General features: G+C 39.8%; 1 protein-coding gene across 4 annotated transcripts; it reads right to left on the bottom strand.

Annotated features, from left to right (window-relative positions):
* Window positions 1-431: 431 nt before the first annotated feature.
* LOC105429216 (ATP-binding cassette sub-family G member 8) lies at window positions 432-19667 on the bottom strand. 4 transcript variants are annotated; one of them, XR_016139738.1, is made up of 9 exons: window positions 19234-19667; window positions 9341-9465; window positions 8494-8759; window positions 7697-7918; window positions 6963-7245; window positions 5513-6018; window positions 4877-5343; window positions 3593-4264; window positions 432-1191 (listed from the first exon to the last, which is right to left on the bottom strand). XR_016139738.1 is itself a non-coding variant. In XM_011642045.3 (8 exons), exons 2-8 carry the CDS (start codon window positions 9451-9453, stop codon window positions 3668-3670), a joined length of 2454 nt encoding a protein of 817 aa, XP_011640347.2. In that variant the 5' UTR covers window positions 9454-9465; window positions 19234-19667; the 3' UTR covers window positions 2553-3667. The 4 variants fall into 4 exon arrangements, 2 of the variants coding, with proteins under 2 accessions (XP_011640347.2, XP_088935004.1); XR_968070.3 differs by lacking the exon at window positions 432-1191 and adding an exon at window positions 2553-2970; XM_011642045.3 differs by lacking the exon at window positions 432-1191 and having other exon boundaries at window positions 2553-4264.
* Window positions 19668-20435: the final 768 nt, after the last annotated feature.

The raw sequence follows: 20435 nt of genomic DNA, 5'->3' as shown, positions 1-20435 counted from the left end.
AAAACAAGCCATTGAGCAAACAGCTGTTTTCGCAAACGTCAATAGAATATCGGCTCCGCCTTTGTTAGGGAAACCCGTGTTCACTTATAAATTTAATTTAACTGCAACCCGATTCTTTCTATTTTTTTTTTACTTTTATTTTTTTTTTTTATTTTTATGAATCAGCACAGATAAATTCCATGTGATATTCACGGAAAAAAATTGCTTTCAAAGAAACTCGACACATTTTTTTCTCCGTGCGGATCAAACTATCGCGCAGTATTATTTAAACAACGAGAGATTCTAGTTTAAGAGCTAGTATAAAAGTTATATTAATTTTCTGTTTTTACGATGGCACTGACATTTGCCAGCAATATTTCCCAAGTGAAATCACACTGCCCACTTGTTTCTACGAAAAAAAAAAAAAAAAAACAAATTTAATTGGAAACAGATGCAAGAGAGAAGTTTTATTCAAACTTTTTTCAAAACCTAAAATAAACATTTTTTTTCTACGCAAATTGTTTCATTAAATTCGCCGTATCATACAAACGTATCTCATACAACTTATACAAAGTAAGTGAGTGTTGCTAAATTAATTAATATCGGATAAATATTACCAATATGCATCATCAGCAGACATTAATGATATTGCGAAAAACAGTAATGTAATTTTCGTAATTTCGTAATTTTAATGTAATTTTCGCTCTAATTAAAATTCCATCGAAAATCGCACTGCCATTTATGAACTTTATAATTTAATAACGAGAAATAAGAGTGAGGAATGCGATGAGCTTTCGATGAAAATTCTTCCGAAAGCATTTCGAAACGTTAATTACATATGTTGCGGTATAGCGACAGATAGATACGCGTTTCTGCGTCATCATTCACAATCTTGATGATCACGAGATAAGAATACACGCGTGAATCAATGCGTGACTGAAGTCCTTCCATTCTTGACACTCTTTTATCACTCTTTTATCATTCTTGCATCCGGCTGGTATCGCGGGAGCGATAAGCGATCTCACGACGGCGAGGAGCGTTGCCGTTGAGTTCGACGAACGTCGGCTGCGCTAATTGACGTAATTAATTGCAAACTTGATCGCGATGAAAGTAAGCTCGCTTACGTAAAGCCCGACGAATCGTCGGGATGCCGCGTCTGTGACCGACGACGAGCGAGAGTTCGCAAAAGCCGATAAAGATCGATCGCCTCACCTGCGAAATGGCAACAGCGAAATAATATATTTAACGATTTTAAATGTCGGATTTTTGTCGAATTTTTTTGCTTTATATATATATATATATATATATATCAGCCAAATAAAATTTAGAATCAGACAGCCACGTTTAGATCGCTAAACACGACGCTAAATATAAGAAGCGATATCAGTTTGAATCTGACTAATGCATTCGTGGTACATAATTATCTCTTCTCGCGTTGCGACGATAGTAATCTAGCGTTGGAATTTTTATGCTAGATAAAATATTGCGATCTAAAGCGACGTGTCAGCGTGGACGAAGGAACAAGTTGTTCTTATTTTTAATCACACTTCACATTTCTTAGCATGCGTCATTCGCGGGATAAATTTGCTCGACATGATATCGATTTCTAATAGACGTCTGAAGCTCGTTTATTAGACGCAGTCTCTTTATAACTCCATTTGCGTAGCATGGTACCTAGAAAGAGTGACATTCTATCGATCTCGAAACAATACAAAGTACAATGTAGAAATATATTTCTATTTATCTACGATTCTATCTACAATTCTATTTTTAAACTATTTTTAAACTTCTTATCGTAACAACTAAATCCCTTATCTAAAGCTTCTCAGCGATTAAAATTATTTCCACAAATGATACCAGCATATTTGCTTTTTAATAAAAATTAATAATTATACGACAGATATCTTCAATATCGGCGGTTATAATCTATAGATGGAGCCTACGAACGGAGATCTGTTATAACTTCGAACAAAACAGTTATCATATTGTTGAACCAGCTATCGATGCTATCCGCTGGTACTAAAATTCTCTGTAAAATATCGATTTTACATTTTATTAAAATAACTCATTTAAAGAAACATTTTGTCGATTTAAAATAATCGAGAAAAAAATGATGTTTCTTGAAAGCTTCTAAATCTTCTTTTCATATGAAATATATAACTGCGGTGTGTTTTTTTTTTTTTTCAAACACACAATTCTCTGTACCATGATTACCATGATATAATATTATCACACTATTAATCTTTCGATCAATACTTGAAAACGATCTCCGCGATAACAGCCGTTTATCAAGTTAATGCAGCGAAAAAAATAATCGGAGCAGAAAAGGCAACAATGAATTTCGAGAGATGCGAATAATCGATTTTTCAAAAGTGAATATTAAATTAAGAATTTAATAATTAAAATAGATTATCTAAATATAACTAATCACTCATCAATAATATTTATTTTAATATAGAAATAATATATTTATGAGAAGTTCTTGCAATCTGTAATTAATATATTGTAATAATGAATGTACAATTAACTATCAAGATTTTTAAAGAAGGTTTAAAGAGAAATGAGCAAAATCGTTTGTTTCATGAAAATGTTTATTTTATACGATTAACAATACGTATCAGTTAAGATATATACGAAGTTATAAGCGCGTTTATTCATCGTTATAACGTTTATAAACAGCGATTTTCTATTACAAGCTAAAGAATAATGTCTCGTTAAGCTTTGTACTTCAAACCGCCTTTCAGTCTACGCCTGCGAGTCCCTAAAGCGTATTTCTTTAAAAAATCGCAGCGGAGTAGACGTTGACGAAACTTTACGAGCGCAATAAAAAATAGCAAGGTAGATTCTACCGAAATGCTTTTTGTCAACGAAAATCAAGCTCAAAATATCTTTGTTAAAATTTAATGAATAGTAAAAAAACCTACATCGGACAATAGAATATCCATAAGAATTTTTTACGAACTTATACTTGATTGATACGTGAGTTTTAACCTACAACAAAGAACAATTTTATAAGGAGTTTTTAGTAAAAAACTTCGATAGTTCGCGATTATTTTCGAAATAGAGATGTGCTGAATAATAGATCTATCAAGCAATCGGATGGCGTAATTTAATAATTATTGCTAGCGAATAACTCGTTAATCGGCAAACATAAAGAGACTGAAAAGGTGAATTTAACTGTTTGGTAAATTATGGTAAAAAAAGAAATTATAATAAGAATTATATCTATTTTTTATTTATCACCGCAGCAGTCATTTATACAGAATCCAAAATCAGATTACTCCAAGATAATGCAAAAATTCGATTTCTTATAAAATATTAAGAAGAATATTTAGTAAACAAATAAAAAGCGTACAAAAATGAATTTAATTATTAAATTTTTTAAATTATTTTGCATTATATACATATTAATCAATAATTAAATATGGACAAAGGTATTTAGTTAAATTGGCCAAAATTAATGAAACGTCTTGAAACGTTATTATTCATTTGAAATTTAATTTTAAATATAACAATTATCTGACCAGACCATAGAAAATAATCGAATTGGATGCCTAATACTTGTTGAATATCCGACACATCTCTATTCCGAAGGGTGAAAGTTCACGAATACCTAAATTGTCTTCGTGGCATCCTGTACGATCTTGATTCTACTTCTCGATGATGATTTTTCAAGTTGTGCGGCAAATCAGGGTTTATTTGGAGCGCTTCTGGGCCTCTTCGGGGTGACGTACTTGACACATATGAAAGCGAAGATGATCAGCACGGCAACGATAGCCAAGCCTATGCCCAGCCAAAGCTCCCCCCGTACGTTCAACTTGTCGAGGGCGACTTCGCGAAGAGCCAACGCGCCATCGGGCGGCTCGCACGCCGCCTGAATAATGATGTCCTGCCGTTGGATCTGCTTGGGTTTGCAATTAGCCAATTTCCCCACGCTCTCGCTCTTGTACAGCCGCGGCAGCAGCATCGACATTGACCATTGCATCGGGTTGATTTGCTGATACCACGACGGCAAATTGTCCAGGTGCAAGGTCGCCCCGCCAGCCAGGATCATCTCGCCCAACACTACGCCGCCGAGCAACGATGCCAAATAAGTCCATTTGATCACATGCGCGAAGAACTTGCAGATGAGATGCTGCAGCATCAGATGCAGCAGGCCGACGATGAGATAGTTCCACAGCGACGTCAGATTCTCATCCGGCACGAGATGCAACCCCGACATCGCAAACGCTGGTGCCAAATATATCAGGTAGATCACGCACCACGACGGCACACTGCAAATGAGCTGAAACCAAAATGAATACGGCACTTTATACCTGTTATTAGAATAAAAGTCAAAGCTTCAGAAATCAATTTCGAATTTTCCTTGTCTATATTATATTTTATTCTGAATATCATAAAGCAAAGATTTTTTTTAATGGATGAGAAAATTAATTACCGCACAATTCGAGGAAATGTTCTATTAATCACAAGAAAAATGCTTATTAAGTGTAAGGAAACAAGTGTAATGCAAGAATACAAAAGTTTATGTTACTAAATACATAAGTAAATTGATATAAGTTTTATAAATGTGTAAATTAGTAAATGGATTCAGATAATACAAGATGTCTTTAATGAAATACACTTTTAATTAAATTTAGTTAATTAATTTTATAAATAAATTAATTTTTTAATTGGATTTTTAATTAAAATATATTTTAATATATATATATATATATATATATATATATATATATATATTTTAGACATCTCTCGACTTTATTGTCTTGAAAAGGCGATCGATTCCAAATTGAAATTATCAAACTATTCAAATTCGAAACTTTTAGGTCAAATCGTACCAACTATGATTCGAATTCAAACTATTCACAAACTTCTAGTCTCGATAAATCAAACTTACCTCCACTAGAATGTAGATAAATCTACCATACAGCCCATCTCTGATGTCCCTCTCCACATTCGGCCTGTTATTGGCTACATCGCACATCGCCAGAAGATTCAGAGGCCAGAAAAGGATGCCCAAACTAGCATAATGAAAGCCTATTCTGTCTCGCAGGTATAGATTCGATTCACTGGCGATATCCCAGAATATTGCACCAAGTAAAACACTGAGCGACGCGGAAATGACGATCTTCCGCAACAGCCTCGTCAACGTCCACGGTTGACTGTAGATGAGCGTTCGCAACAATAGCGCGTAGAATTGCACAAATATATTGGGGCCGGACATCGAGGGCGGAAGTGCGCCCGGTGGTCCAGGATCACTGAGCGGGGGTAGCCTCGTTCTGGCCAGCTCCGCCAAATGATCTATCCTCTGCGAAGATTCCAGCATCGCTTCCGCCGACAAGTCATCCAGCGTTACTAAATCGACTAAATCGGAAAAAAAGAGAAGAAAAAATGATAAATAATAATTTTGTAATAAAGAATATGAATAATTGAATAGCAAAAAATGTAACAGGAAACATAATTTCCCAAAATAATTCTACGATCTTACGATCAAGAATATCGCTTTATTCAAGATCAAGATTTTCTTACGTACGATAATAATCGGACGGATTCTTGAAGGGCGGGCAGGGGAATTCGGCGAACGCGAAATATGGCAGCATGTCTCTTCTGGGCCCGGAGTACATGACTCGACCGCCGGAAGTAAGCGCGACCCTCGACACCATCGTTAGGATCTCGTAGGTGGGCGGATGCAGGGTCAGGACGACGAGACGCTGACCGCGGCTGGCCCATTGCCTTAGGTATTCCACGAGGAAGAAGGCGTCGAAGATGTCCAAACCGTGGGTGGGTCTGTCCAAGGCGAGAATGTGCGAGTCCTGAAGCAGCCGGCAGGCGAGAGCCAGTCGTCGGGCCTCGGATGTTGTCAGGGTGTTGACCAGGCAGTGCTTGGTCGCCTCCAAGCCGAGCTCCTGCAGAATAGCCTCGGCCTCGAGCGTGGTGGTGTTGCGACCGCCTCTCAGCAACATGTAGAAGCTGAGAGTCTGCTGAGCCGTCAGTCCAGGACTTAGGCCGCTCTCCGTGGGTAGATAGGCAACGCGAGATCTATTTTAATTAACAACTGAATAAATCATTCCGAAAAATATGACGTTTTAAACAAAGATTTCAAAGGAAATAATTTTAAATAAATTAAAATAAAGATTTTAAGGGAAATGATTTTATATTAATTATTTATAATTCATATCAAAATTATTTCCGGATATCTGAAAGCTTTTGTAAACATAAAGATTGTAATTATGATGATTTATATAATTTTATGAAATTGGAAAGATAATTATTCGATTTTACCCGGATATTTATACCCGGATATTTATACCCGGAAATCTAGATGATTCATATTAATAAAAGAGAAAAGTAAAATTGAGATAAAAAAATATTACTTTGTTTTATTCTCTATAACTGCATAATGAAAATTAATCGATACTTGTTTATACGAGATATGTCTTCTGGAATGTATGATGTAACTGAAGATTATTTCACCGGGAAAAAGTTATGGTCTGAGATTAAGTATGAGGCAATAATTAAGACGACAATTGAATTGAACCGATAATTGAATAACGAGCATCGCTCATTATTCACCTTATTATTCGACTTCACTCGAAAATTTCTATGCTAATGCACTCGCTAATAGTTACAGCCTACTAGTTATAGCCTGTTTCGCTAATGTCAGTTACCGTTAGTTAGTAGTTAACTAAATCTTCCTTTTCTGTTTGGATCATAGCCGGAGTTATGATCTAGAAAGAAACAGAGGATCGCTCGATCGAGTTGAAGCTGACTCGCGTTATTGAAACCGGCCGTGGATCTCTGTTCAATTACCTTTATCTCCATCTCACGTTGTTCATGTATCTGTCTCGGCTGTTTTTAAGAGTAAAATAAATTTTACAGAGCATTTAAAAACATTTGCGAAATTAACATCCGAATCGCACAACATATTTAACGGTTCACTGCCACGCTCGCAAGAAAGCGTAGGTGAAAAGATTAGAAAGTACCTCAGGCTGCGTGCCGATACGGATCTTCCATTGAGCAGAATATCGCCCCTTTTTATACGCCTCCTGCCCGCGATCGTCTCGATGATCTGCGTGCCTTCCTTCTCGGTAGTCGCCATAATGGCCAGCACTTCGGCGGCGCCGGCCTCGAGGGTGATACCACGAAGAAGCGGCAGCCCATCCGAGCCCGAAGCCTCCACGCCTCGCAGCTGTAGGTGAGGATGTTGCAGACACGGTATGGGTCTTATTGGCAGCGCGTAACCTTCCGGTCCCAGGATACCGTGTCCTGCAAAACAATTATGTATTAAAAACTACATAAACGTAGTACTACACGAAAAAAATAATTTTACCGACAAACCTAAAAATTCGGCCAGTTCTGAAAATAATTTTGTTGGGTCTTCAAAATTATTGACGTTCAAATTGGTTATTACAAGATTAAAAATTGTTTGGAGTATTATTATTAGCGTTTAAGCGTCCTATATAATAATTTCAAATCCAACAAAATTATTTTTAGATTTTTTGTATTTGGTCAAATTTTTAGATTTGCCAGCAAAACTGTTTCTCTCCGTGTGCAAATTTTCTAAAAACTCTTTAAGAATTTAAAAATTCCAAGAAAGATTCAGATCAATGATAGTTTTCCGTGAAATCTTCATCAATTTAAAAGTGATTCCGAGTTTGTAACAGATGAAAGTTGTCGTATTAAAAATATTCGTTTTGTTCATTTTTTTTTTTTTTACCGTGTGCTATGTATCCGGGATCGATTGGCGCGATGCTGTGTCGCCGATTGGTCCTAACTGCACTCTGCAAAAGATTGGCCTCGCTGGCACTTCTCAGCCTCGGGTGATCCCTCGCGATAGTTAGCTGAGAATGCGCTGACTCCCTCGGGACAGCGTGGACGTGCCTAAAATCCGGGTCGCTTCTGGCTGAACGCATAATCGAAGTGGTATGCACTGGAGCACCTATGTATCAAAGAAAATTTTATACGTCGTACTATTGTAAAACGTAACACGAAATATCTTTAACTTTATACAACGAAATTAATTAAAATAATAAAAAAGTTTTAGAATAATTTAATAATCCAAGTATTGTAAGAATATATACATAGAAACACTCTTAATTGATTAAAAAATAAAATAATAATCAATCCGAAAATGTGATTAGGCAGAAAGAATTTGGCTATTGGAAATAAAAGTTTAGTCAGATACAGGACGTTAAAATATCAACAATTTTTGCAATCACATTTATGCATCCTACAGAATAATTTTAATGGCTTAATAAAACTATTTTCAGATCTGTAACCAAATTTTTAGACAACTTGAGAGAGATAAAGTTAAAAAAACGAGCACAAAGAATAACAAATTAATTAGCTTATATATTGAAACAAAAATCTTGAACGCTAATCGATAGTACATTTAATCTTAATAATTAACTTAGACGTTTTGGGTTGCACTGAGCCTTCTTCAGTAAGTAATTCAAATTTTCAGATACTCCAGCAGAGCTCTCCGTTCTTTCTGCGTAATCATCGCGTGTGTACCTGCGTGCGACACGCGTCGTCCTTCCTCGCTGGAGTCGTAGCCGCTGGATCCGTCGCGATTCCGCGAGCTGGGCGGCAGGACTCGCGGTAGACCGAACTTTAAGTACGTATAAGAGTTGTTGGCCAACGGACTCTTGGGCCCGTACCGCGGATGCCGGAGTATGCTCTGCACCGTGGAGTCGCGCAGCTGGAAGTTCCCGTACGGCAGCGGCGACTTCTCGGCGGAGCCGAGCGCGGAGTCCGTGAAGTCGGAGTTCAGGTTTTGCCTGCGGAATCGCGGAAATACGTATATACACCCCCACGCCCGTCAACATTCCACCGTACTTAATATCCATTCTTTGTATACGGTAAGATGTTCTTCTTCTTTTTTTTTTTTTTTTTTTTTTTTTTAATTAAGTAAACGAGAGGGCCAATTAAAACGCGCTTATTTTCTATAAACAATACGCCGAGTATTTCCGGAACTCAATTCACTCGTTCTTCCTCGACCACCGTTTACTAAAAAACGGAGAAAAAAGAGCGAGCTCAGGAAAATGATTTGAACGTTGAAAAGTATCTGCGTTTCCCGTTAATCGTTACATGCCACAGTCACGCACGCCTGATAATGTTCACTGACATTAATATTTTTAAGGATAATAATAATGACGCTACCGATATAATACATGAGACGGTACACGGTATGCGGTAAATCAACAAGTCCGATCGGCAATTCCTTTCACGTGACGAGCGGCAAAAAAGATGACACAGCATTCGCTTTGGCGTTCCGCCTCCGGCTGCGGCTGAGATTGGACGATGTACGGTCGCGGGGATGCGCGGATTACACGCTTGCACTTCAAGTACAAGTGTTCACCTGTAAATCGACCATGCGTGCAGATCCTCGCTGGCCGGCGGCTCCAGCCCCCTGGTGTCCAAAGCACCCGGCACCGAGTACCTCCTCTCCAGCTCCCAGGCCTCCGAGCCCATATTTTCCGGTGGCTGCACAGAGAGAGATTGCAGAGGCGACCGGTTAAATTCCCGCGAATTAATACGAGAACGTAACATCTCTCCTCTTATTTTAATTACAACGCTTTAGCGCCGCCGAGAAGGAAAGTGAGGGAAAGGAACGCTCTTTCTCTCTCTTATTCACTCGAGTTTCAGTTTCGAATTTTCGATCGGTTCGAGTCGATCGACTGAGGCGGCATTTTGTACTTTTTAAATAAAGAAAAATAAAAGAAGGTTGGCTCTTTACGTGATATAGAAATGACGTAACCTCGGTTCACGTGAACATTTTATAGACAAAGAAGAATTTCTGCTGGAGAAGAGAATAGACCTACCGTGGAAAATCTTTAGAAATTCTAATGTTCTCTTCCGAGAGATCGAAAATATCACGGTAGACGTGCGCTCTCGGCAAACAAAATAAATTGCATTGGCAACTTTCGTGAACGTTTTTCTTGCGCGAAAGACCCTCCGACACCCCCGGTATAAATTTATCGCCACCGCCGCCCTACAAGGATGTCCGCGCGGGATCGGATTTATTGCGCAACATATCGGAGGCTGTTATTAAAGCAAGAAGGAATTTCTTTCGCGTGTATCCCATCGTGTTATCTGCTCGACTCGTCCTGGAAAGTCTTACAAGGTACTTATTTAGGACCGACGATCTGACTCGTGAGCAAGCGATGAACAATTTCAAAGGCGCGCCGATTATATGCGGAATACCGATGTGGTTCTCAGCACCGTGACCGAGTATACAGCGTACATCCGTCAACGCGATTTCATGACAAATTTATGCCCATATCTTTAACCAACGACGAAAGTCAAGGAGCGCGAGAGAGAAAACTTTTATCCGATACGGCATTAAATAGAGATGTTCCCTCGATACGAAGTCGCGACAACGAAGGCGAACGAAAGGCCGATTGTAATCTACATGGGGTAATCAGATTTATTTTTCTTATTTTCATCATCGTTATCCAAGAATATCCGAGCGTCATTCGTTTCCTTTCTTAAAGGATCTTACAACATGAGTTTATGCGCGACATATCTCTTCTCTTGGAGAATTTTGCTCCGGAGAACTCCGCTTGGAGAACTTCTTGCGCTCTACCGACCCTTCGGATTGCCTTCCCACCGACCAGAAAACTGCAGGCGGTATTTCCCGTAGTTCCCGCCGGTAACAACAACAAAGGGGGATGGCCTCGTCGAATTTTATCGCGATGCAGCAAATTGCTCTTGCCCGTGCTCGATCGTCCATAAAGAACGGAACGTGCAGACTGCGGGAACGTACAACACGCCGTGCAGTCACGACGCATACTTGCCTGCCCGCATTGTTAAGCATCCATAAATACCTATGGATTTTCACGTTTTCTTTTTTTTTTTTTTTGTATATTTAGAATAATTTCCTATCTCGCTATCTCGATCGTTGAAATACTTTTCGAGCGTATTCGCAGACTGTACCCTGGAGAATTTATTATTGCCCAGATATCGCGTCGTGATTCGAGATAAGATGTCGTTACGACGTTTTGAGTCTTTTAGCGTGCACGGTTCGTTTGAGTTTTACAAAGTGACCCGTGATTGATCGTGGCAAAAACCACGGTAGAGAGATAGTAATTGGCACGTATGCCGGAAATCACCGTCTGTGGCAGTAACGCGGCGTATAACAGTACGTTTATTGACGCAATTATGAAAAGCGGCACGGCGAAATGTCAGCTAGTTGCGTGTTACCAAAGCGGGCTCTAAACACGACCGGGAAATCGACAACTGACCAGTTTCCGTATCTCGCCTTCCTCTCGAACCGGCGATCTCCGGTTCGAGCTCGCTTTTACGAGCCGCGAATCTGAATACCCGACCGTTTTACTTGCACAATCTCGCGCCGACCACGCGCACGTCGTAGGCGACACGACGGCTCGTTGTCAGATGTTGTTATATCACGGACTTTCTCCGTGTGCAAGATCTTGCATCCTTAATTCGTCGGAATCATCTCGGAATCGCGTAACGTGAAGGTCTTCTCTTATCGCGCCGGGATATTACATGATTTTATGCAAAATACGCTTGAGAGAGACGAATCGACGAATCAAACGCGCGTTTTTAAAAATAATTATTATTCTTAAACAACATCACAGCACGTAATTTTATTTCATGTCTCATTCTAAAAATTTTGTCACTTGACCTTATTTACATACGTGTATCTTATCCTTCTTCAGGATTATCTCGTATTAATCTTTGATCGCGTGATTTTTTTCTATTTTCTTTATTGTGATATTTCATAAAACTGACGTTTCTCAATTGTGCGTAAGATAAGCTCCGTTCGTTTTAATCTCACGCTCAATCGCCGTCGCCAATTACGGCTTTCTGTCGCTTAATTGTCGTTACTTAATTGCATTTCTTGCTCTCCGCGTTGCGGCCCGACGTCGTGCTCTACCGGATAGCCGTCGGAATCCCATCACCGTTAATCACGCTCGCATCGGAGCTGCAGCGCCGGAAAGGCGCTTCCACGGGGATAAATATCATCAATCGCTCGCATACAGCTCGTCGGAGACACGTGTACGTTTCTGCCTCGAGGGAAGCGAACGCAGCATCCCATTTAACGGTGGTGCTCGCGACCTAAAAACGCGCACGCAGCACCTGTTTTCATTGCCATTGCCGCGGAATAGCTTTTAATGGCTTCCCATGGCGGACACGCTGTATCCTCGACACTTTGCACGAAATCTGGCTCATAACAACCGGCTGTTCGAATCCGGCGCGCACTTTTTTCGAGAAAACATCCAGGAGGATTGAGTGAGGGGTGAGTTCGATCTCACAACGGAATAATTAAGGGTCTCGACATTGCAATCGCCGCGCTGAACCAAAATCTTGACGAACTATAATTTTTGCAAAAATCTGCAGAATCTGTAGAACAGTTTTTTACTAGCAAATCTAAAAATCGGATATAGACCTGAAAATAATTTTGTTAGGCTTTCAAAATTATTATATAAAATTATTATATTCAAATTGACTGAAAGATTAAAAATTTTACAATATTATTATTATTATTATTATACATATTTTATAGTATTATTATTATACTTCAATGTCCTACTAATCCTATATCCTTAGATAATGATTTTAATGGTCCAACAAAATTATTTTCAGATTTTCTATATCTGGTCAAATTTATATTCGCCAATAAAACACATACTTCCGTATTTATGAGTGTAATCACATTCTGATAAATTTTAAAAAAGCAGCATAACAAAAAACAGAAACAACTCGATAAATTCGATTCGATGCAAGCAAAAGAAGAATCAGCGTTAATCTTAAACGTCGTGAATTAATCTCCATTATTTTCCCATCGGAAAATAAATTTTATCGGATTCTGCGGATCGCCCTGATGAATTTCGGAGCAAACAGGTACTTGAAGATATCTCATACATTTCGCACGAGCGCGAATAAGTGCCGGATTATTGAAAAATGATTATGATTAAGATAATTAGGGGCGTCTCTCTTCCTGCTCTCACGAGGAAATCGACCTTGCTCTCGACGTGATGTAAGTCGAACGGCGTCGCACATTCGATTATATCGAAACACGCGAAAAGAAGAACGCGTAAACCATCTGCTTCGTTGCTTCGGCGCAACAACAGGTTTTAATTCGTCTTCAGTGTCAGTTTGCGGTATGCGTTCACATTTCCGAGTTCCACGTGAGTGCGAAAACGTATCGGGTGTCCGGCGAATACCTGTCAAGCACATTCATCGAATTGCAACTCTGCAAATGTGTGGATAAGCCGACACCACCGGTGTCATCCCGTTACTCAATAGCAGAAATATTTTTGCGTTACGAAATTAGATTTTATTTGATAAAATTACACGAATATCTTAAAATCGAAAAATATTCATGAATAAAAATCTCCATGATTCGTTCATCTTATGCAAATTTCATGCGATTCTTTATGACTCAAGGCAAGAATCCGAAGATAGCGATCGAGTATATTATACCCGGTTTGTAGAATATTCTCTTGTACTATACTCTTGTAACAGGTGCGATTTGTTGGCACTTATGACGATTTAATATCGCGTCAGAGCAGATGTTACATTTACGTCGCCGAGTGGAATGCGTAGAATTACATAATCCGTTTTAGAAGAGCGCGAGCGGCTTAGAATCACACTTCGGATGATACATGAGGCACATTTCTAGTTACCAGATACTGACGGAATGACAATTTTTTTTTCTCCTTGTCCCGGAATTTCCCGTTATTACAAGTGACTCACCAGCGAGTCCCCTGTATGAAATTGAGCTGGCTCGGGTACAAGAACGTTCAGGCTGCGTTCTCCCGTGAGAATCAGCGAGATTGAAATCGCACACCATCTTATCAAAAAGAAGAATAATGCATCGTGGATCGTCAGCGCGTTGTTTGACGGAATTACGATGTGTTCCTTCCGTACAGAACGGGAATCAATTAGTCTCTAGATAGAAAGCACGCAACGTTAACTCAGCTGTAAATTTTTAACACGTATGGAAAAAAATACTTTTACTGGCAAATCTAAAAATTTAGCCAGATACAAATTCGAAAATAATAATTTTATTGAGTTTCCAAACTTATTATGTACAACGTTCAAATTGGTTGCTGGAAGATCAAAAATTTTTGCAATATTCTCATGCTTGAGTGTTGTGTAATTTTGAATTTTGACGATTCAAAAAAATTATCTTCAAATTTCTATTTGAAATTTTGAAATTTTTACATTTGTCAGCAAAATCGTTCTCTCGGTGTATTTTTAATTTTTCTCTTTGCAGATGCGAGCGAGTAACAGAATCTTTTGTTCGCTCGCAAGGCGGACGTGAATAACGTGAATAGTTTTACTATTAGACAAATGCCGGATGATCGAGAATCAGAATGTTGTGTCATACGACGCCGTATGTGCGTTGAATTAATATATACGCACCCGCAAAAATAGCTGTGATATCCTCCGCGGTGTCGCGTCGTAATAGGGAACCTATGCGATGTAACACGTGTTCATTGGTTGAAGTCATCAACGGATCAACGGATCAGCGGATCGTCGCGATGAAACTCCTTGCGCTGTACGTTTGCAAACAGCTGACATTTTTAAGCTGACAAGAAATAACGGCATAGTCTATACGTTCGAGGCCCAGCCTCACTCGCAGTCAATTATATTTTCTTTACTTTTTCAAAGGTGCTTCACCGTTGACGTCCACCGTTAAATATGCAAAGTACCTTAAATATGCAAAGTACCTTTATTCGTTAAAATAATAATATATAAAGCAAGAAGGAAAATATAAAATATTATGTTATTCTGAATTTTTATACAAAAGTCTCCACTGAATATTTTAGATTTAGAGAATACGAATAATTTAATACACGAAAGCAAACTATAAAGACGTGTGAAAAAAAATAAAACGACGTAGAAGGAAATTATGTAATGCTAATAAAAAAAAAATTTCCATTCATTTACGAGGCTAGGAATTATATTTCTGGATGTGGCACAACCTCTCGACGGTTAAAGTCGCGGGTTTACCTGGGTCTCCGTGTCATCGCAATAAGCGAGGAGATGTTCCTGCACATGAACCATACTTATCGTACCCGCATACGAAAGGAGAAAGAGCCCGCGGGTTTGCAAGCACGATTGCGTCGACGTCTGCAATGACAATGGACGTGGTTCCCGCTGCACGTCAAGTAGTCCTTGCTCGGTCTCACGATCGTGCGTGGAATGATTTAACCCACGCGTTATTACGGATGCGAGACATCATTGACTAACACCTCTCATAAAGAGCATCTCGGAAAATAAGAGAGTCGTGAATTAGAAAAATCATTCTAATTAATCTGACGTTTCTAGGAAAGTTCTTCGCTATTTACGGCCCAATTTACATCGACCGTGTAACTTCTTTTTTCCGAAAAGTTTTTTTTTTTAATTCGTACGAAGCGATCTTTTTTCTCTCTCGACCTATCGCGAGAGGATCTCTTCGGCGTAAATATTACGAATAATCGCGTGCTACGTGCCGGGATGCAAAGCCAGGGGGCTATGTCGCGGGCGGTACTCTCCGTGTCCTTTTCAATCTACGTAATACGGTGATTTTTACGGCGACCGATAACCGCCTCTCGCGGGGCCCGGTTAACTGTTCATTTGCATATCCCGTTTCTGCAACAGTTGTATCGAGCGACGACCGCGTGCGTATTTTCGCGGTATGAATTCTCCATTAAACGCGACTGCGACGTCGGCTTTTTGCCGGCTCTTGCACGCGCGCGCGCGCGCGCGCGCAACTAGATCTCGCTGTTTAGCGCAGCACAGAGATCACGAGAAGGAAAGTGCGGATGTGCGGCCGCGACGATATATTCGTAAAGGCCGCGGCGATGATACGCTCGGAAAAGCCGCGGGCTGTGCCCGCTGCATGTGCCTATTGCGCGCAGCTGAGCATGTCGAAAGCAGGCGGAAAGTGATGTCTAATGTCTCGCCGGACGTATATACGTACGCGATACCTGGAAAAATCGCCGGTCGCGTGATCGCTTTTACGGCGATCGCGAATCCGCATCGCGATTCTGAATCCGCGGTCACGGATGCTTAATGCGATTCAGGCGAACAAACGGTTGAAAACGAGAACGTTTGTCGCGCTCGGACGCGACGAGGATGGATAATTCTCGAGTAAAAAAGGCGATATAAACATATTTTCCGAAAGCGCGAATGCTCATCGAACGCGTTACGTCATAAAGGATATCTAACAAGGCGGAAAGAGAGCCGAGATTCCCTTAATTGAGAGTCTCTTCAGGCAACGAGAATGGGTAGACTCGTTTTTTTTTTTTCGCGTGACAAATCGGATTTGTGGTTTACGTCAGACAGGTGAAAATTGAGAGCCGTAACCGCGGAATGTCTCCACTTTATTTAGGAGTCTCTCGGCTCTCAGCACAAGCGGAAACAATATCTCGATTTCATGATCTCCAGAATCTACTGTGAGACTATCCCACGCACTGATTTCTATAGCTATGTGTGCACGCCAGTGAACCGTGCACACGCGTGTCCGTGTACCTAAATAAAACACACCATGGCCTGGATCGTACAGTGTTACAGCCATAATTATCCGTACACGCAACGCGCGGTGTTGGAAACCGTGATGGAAAGTCTACCGAAAACCGTCCCGCCGACCCACATAACGCGTGTACCTCAAACGATTTGAAGTGCACGCTCATAGCTATAATTATCTCGATTAATTAAACACCGAGTAATCTGATATTTAAGAGAAAGAATTCATGTCCGCATATCTTATTTCTTTAACTTAACGTTTTTCAACAAGAGAAACAAGGTTGAGCGGAAAAAAAAATCAGTTTAATTAGTAACTGATAAAATAAAATTAATTAAAAATGTTTTCACGAGCACGATCGAGAAGATGATTAAAAGAAACGCGATCCAGACGCGCGATAAAGACGCCTTAATACAGTTAATATTACCTATTTGCGTGTTTTATTAATTAAGCGAAATGTAGGTTGAGGGTATTTCTCGTTACATACCCTCTCGCGGGCAATCAATCGTGACGTTCAATCATAATAAAATTAGACAGCGATTGAATGCCGATAGAGTACTTTTACTACTTCATTATAAGCGATGATGGACATTATCGGAGGCCGTAAAACCTCATCGGAGAACGCGGGATATAAGCGAGGTCAGCTGTTGGACTTTTCAATATTCCACCGAGGCAATCACGAGCGCCCCTTCCCCCTTCCCCCTTCCCCCTTCCCTCTTCCGCCGCCCGCGGATGAGGGAGGACGAAAAGAGAGGAGGATCCAATTGAAGTCGCAAATCATTCGAATCGTTCCGTGCGAGGAAGCGTTCCTATGCGCTCGTTAAAATCTCCGGCGTGACTTCACGGTTCCGCACGGGTGGCCCGTGCGTCGTTGCGCACGCCGTTAATAAAATCGCGGCAACTCGCGATACGATTATGCATTTGACCGAAGTCCGATCGAAGTGAACGGATTGACGAGGACTGAACCCTCACCTTTCCGCCTCGCTGTTGGCGAGTCTTGCATACTGCATAATGTGGAAATGCGCGAAGGAAGTAACGGATCGCTTTTGCTTTTTATCAATGGGAGGAAACGTATCTTGAGAAATAGACGTGGATAAAGATAGATTCTGTGAGAGAGGGAGAAACAGTCACCGAAGACTTTGCCCTTGCTTGCGGATGTTGAAGTTAATAGCTCGAACTAGCACAGTGGACATTTAAATGCGCAGTGCGTAAATATGTAATTAATGTAGAAGTTAGAAAGATACTTGGAATGGAATTCCTCGAAATTTGTATTGAGAAAAAATAAATATTCTGGTTTTGCGGAGGAATCTGGGTCGAAAGGATATCCGTTGGTTCCTGCGGTGTATTGCTTAGTATTGCTCAAATCGGTACTCTTAAGCTGAAATACAACCTGTTATTACATTTCTAGCGAAATCTGAGAAAGAGAGCTCTTAAGCAACATTTCTCTATTAACGACATAAATCGGACGCTTTCAACGTTTATAGTTAATCGAGTAATAATCCGCCCACTCAGGAAAGTAAAGCATTATCCTCGTAATGTAATATATGAGTGGAAATGGCGATTTCGCACACATGATAGAAAACTGTGCTACCGCACTTTGTGACGAAATGCAACATGATGAGTGATGTCGTTTCGCAATATAAAATATTTTACTTTGCGATAAAAATTATTTATGCGGCACTAAAACATGAAGAGAAAAAGCTACTGCTTTTGGTAATAAAAGGTAGACTGTTTTGTTAATAAAATTAACATAAAAGAGAATGATAATTTCATCAATAATAATAAAGCTAAATTTGTTTATTATTATTATTATTATTTTACACTTTCTTCATATTCAATTCAAGAGTAAATTGAATAACTTTATTAACAATTCCTTCAATAATGTAAGAAAATGAGGAAATGTATGCACAATTGTGTCCCTTTTTTGGTCGCATCTTGAAAATCGCTTGTCAATGGGTGTTTTCCCTCCTCGAGAAGAAAATACATATGGAACGGTTTAACGCGACGGTATGCGAGCTTTTAATTCACGGTTCAATGACAGGGAACCTGATTTTGCATAACAAGAAAGGCTCGCCGGTGAAAGCAACAGGTGATTAACAACCCCGTCGTTACTACTTTTTTCGAAGGCAGTCGATCCGCTCTATAGATTCCGGAGAATTTTAGAATGCGTTTTCGTTTCGGAAAGCATCGTGACATTTTCCAACGTACATAATCGGAAACGAGAGATACTTGTCACGTGCAAATAATTCCTCCATCCTTGACTAATTATACCGTTACATCGAAAAAAATACGCCTTCGAAGAGTTTTAAATATAAAGTAAAGGCATAAAGAAATAGTTCCACACCAGTTCGCAGATAAATATCAAAAGAACAAATTTAATAAAAAGAGGAAATAAAAGAGGAAACATGCAAGTTAATTTTACAAATTACGTTATGTCAAAAATAAAATCCAAGAAGAACAAAAATGCAATTGTATTCTTCGACAGTAGCATAAAGAAGATTTGTCTTACGAAAGGTCAAGGCTTCAACCCCTAAATATTTCCATTTCGCGGAAATCCATCAAGTTTAATATTATCTCGGGTAGATGAGCTTTCGCAAACGAAAAATCACGAAACACGCGTGAATGCGACTCGGCGCCGAGTCGAGGATGAGAAAGAGGAGAAATAGGAAGAGAAAAAGAAAGGAAGAGAGAGAGAGAGAGAGAGAGAGAGAGAGAGAGAGAGAGAGAGAGAGAAGGCGCTGAGCTCCGTGATCTTCGTGACAATGACTCACCGGCTGTGTATTCGCGCTGGGCCTCAACCTTGGAAGCTGCTCGAGTCACGACGACGATGCTGCTGCCTCCTCTCCATTCCGGTCGTCGTCCTCCACCGCCGATCGCCGGCCGATCGGACTTTCAGCACTTCGAGTGATAGAAAAAAAGGGATACACCTCCCTTGCGTGCGCAAGGGTCGTCACCCGCGAGGATGAAAAAAACGGATTTTTCTTACTTGGGCGACGCGTCGTCACTGCGACGCCGCCGCCGTCGTCGTCGTCGTCGTTGCCGTCGTCGTTGTTGTCGTCGTCGTCGTCGGTGTTGATTCTTCTATCCGGAATATCTTCCTCGGCTCGCGATCGAAGCGAAGCGCCAGGTATCGCGCGACTCACCGGAGTCCTGTCCGAACGCTGGCCGCTACCGCTGACGGAGGCCCCCACGAGTTTCCCTCTCCGTGCCCCACCGGTACCCCACCAACAAGTTCACAGTGGCGTGAACGCGCCGGGCCCGCGTAAGATAACTTGGGCCCATCTAACGTGGCTCCTCTCTGCGCTTTTTTGCACTTTCATTTCTCGTTCTTGCCTCTTCTTGCGCGTTTCTGCTTTGTTTTATGTGCGACGAGGTGCATTCCAACTGTTGACGGGTAGTTTTCAAGAGAAGTATAATTTGAAAATAAAGCAAAAAGATATGATGAAAAACAAAAGAAATATATTAATGTAAGAAAAGAATAAAGTATCTTTATCAATTTTCTTTATCTTTCTTTAATGTATATATATATATATATATATATATATATATATATATTATTTATTTACTTATTTATTTACTTATTCATTTATTTATAGCTATATAATAGAAAAATTTATCTAAAAATTCTTTACTATCTTCATCTTATATTCACAAAATTCACATCTTTCATGTTAAAATAACGATATAGTTAATTAAGATTCTGATTTTTTCGAGGAGGATTATCCGTATGAAATAAGATAATAATATTTTATTACCTTATTTCACTTTGTTTATCCCTGATATAATTAATAATACAAAATAAATCTTTCGTGTCTTATTTTTATTTTAAATCAAACCGTGTGACTGATTGAAAACTATAATTAATATACATATATTTATAGATTATCGAATATCTGCATAATCTACTTTTATTTAATATACAATACACACTTTTCGAGTACGTTGCAATTTGTAATTCATATCTCGTGTACTC

Source organism: Pogonomyrmex barbatus, unplaced genomic scaffold (genome assembly GCF_055798465.1).
Source record: "Pogonomyrmex barbatus isolate J1 unplaced genomic scaffold, ASM5579846v1 scaffold3, whole genome shotgun sequence".
Taxonomy (NCBI): domain Eukaryota; kingdom Metazoa; phylum Arthropoda; class Insecta; order Hymenoptera; family Formicidae; genus Pogonomyrmex; species Pogonomyrmex barbatus.
Note: the sequence above shows the minus strand (reverse complement) of the source record. Positions and strands in the feature narration are given on the sequence as shown.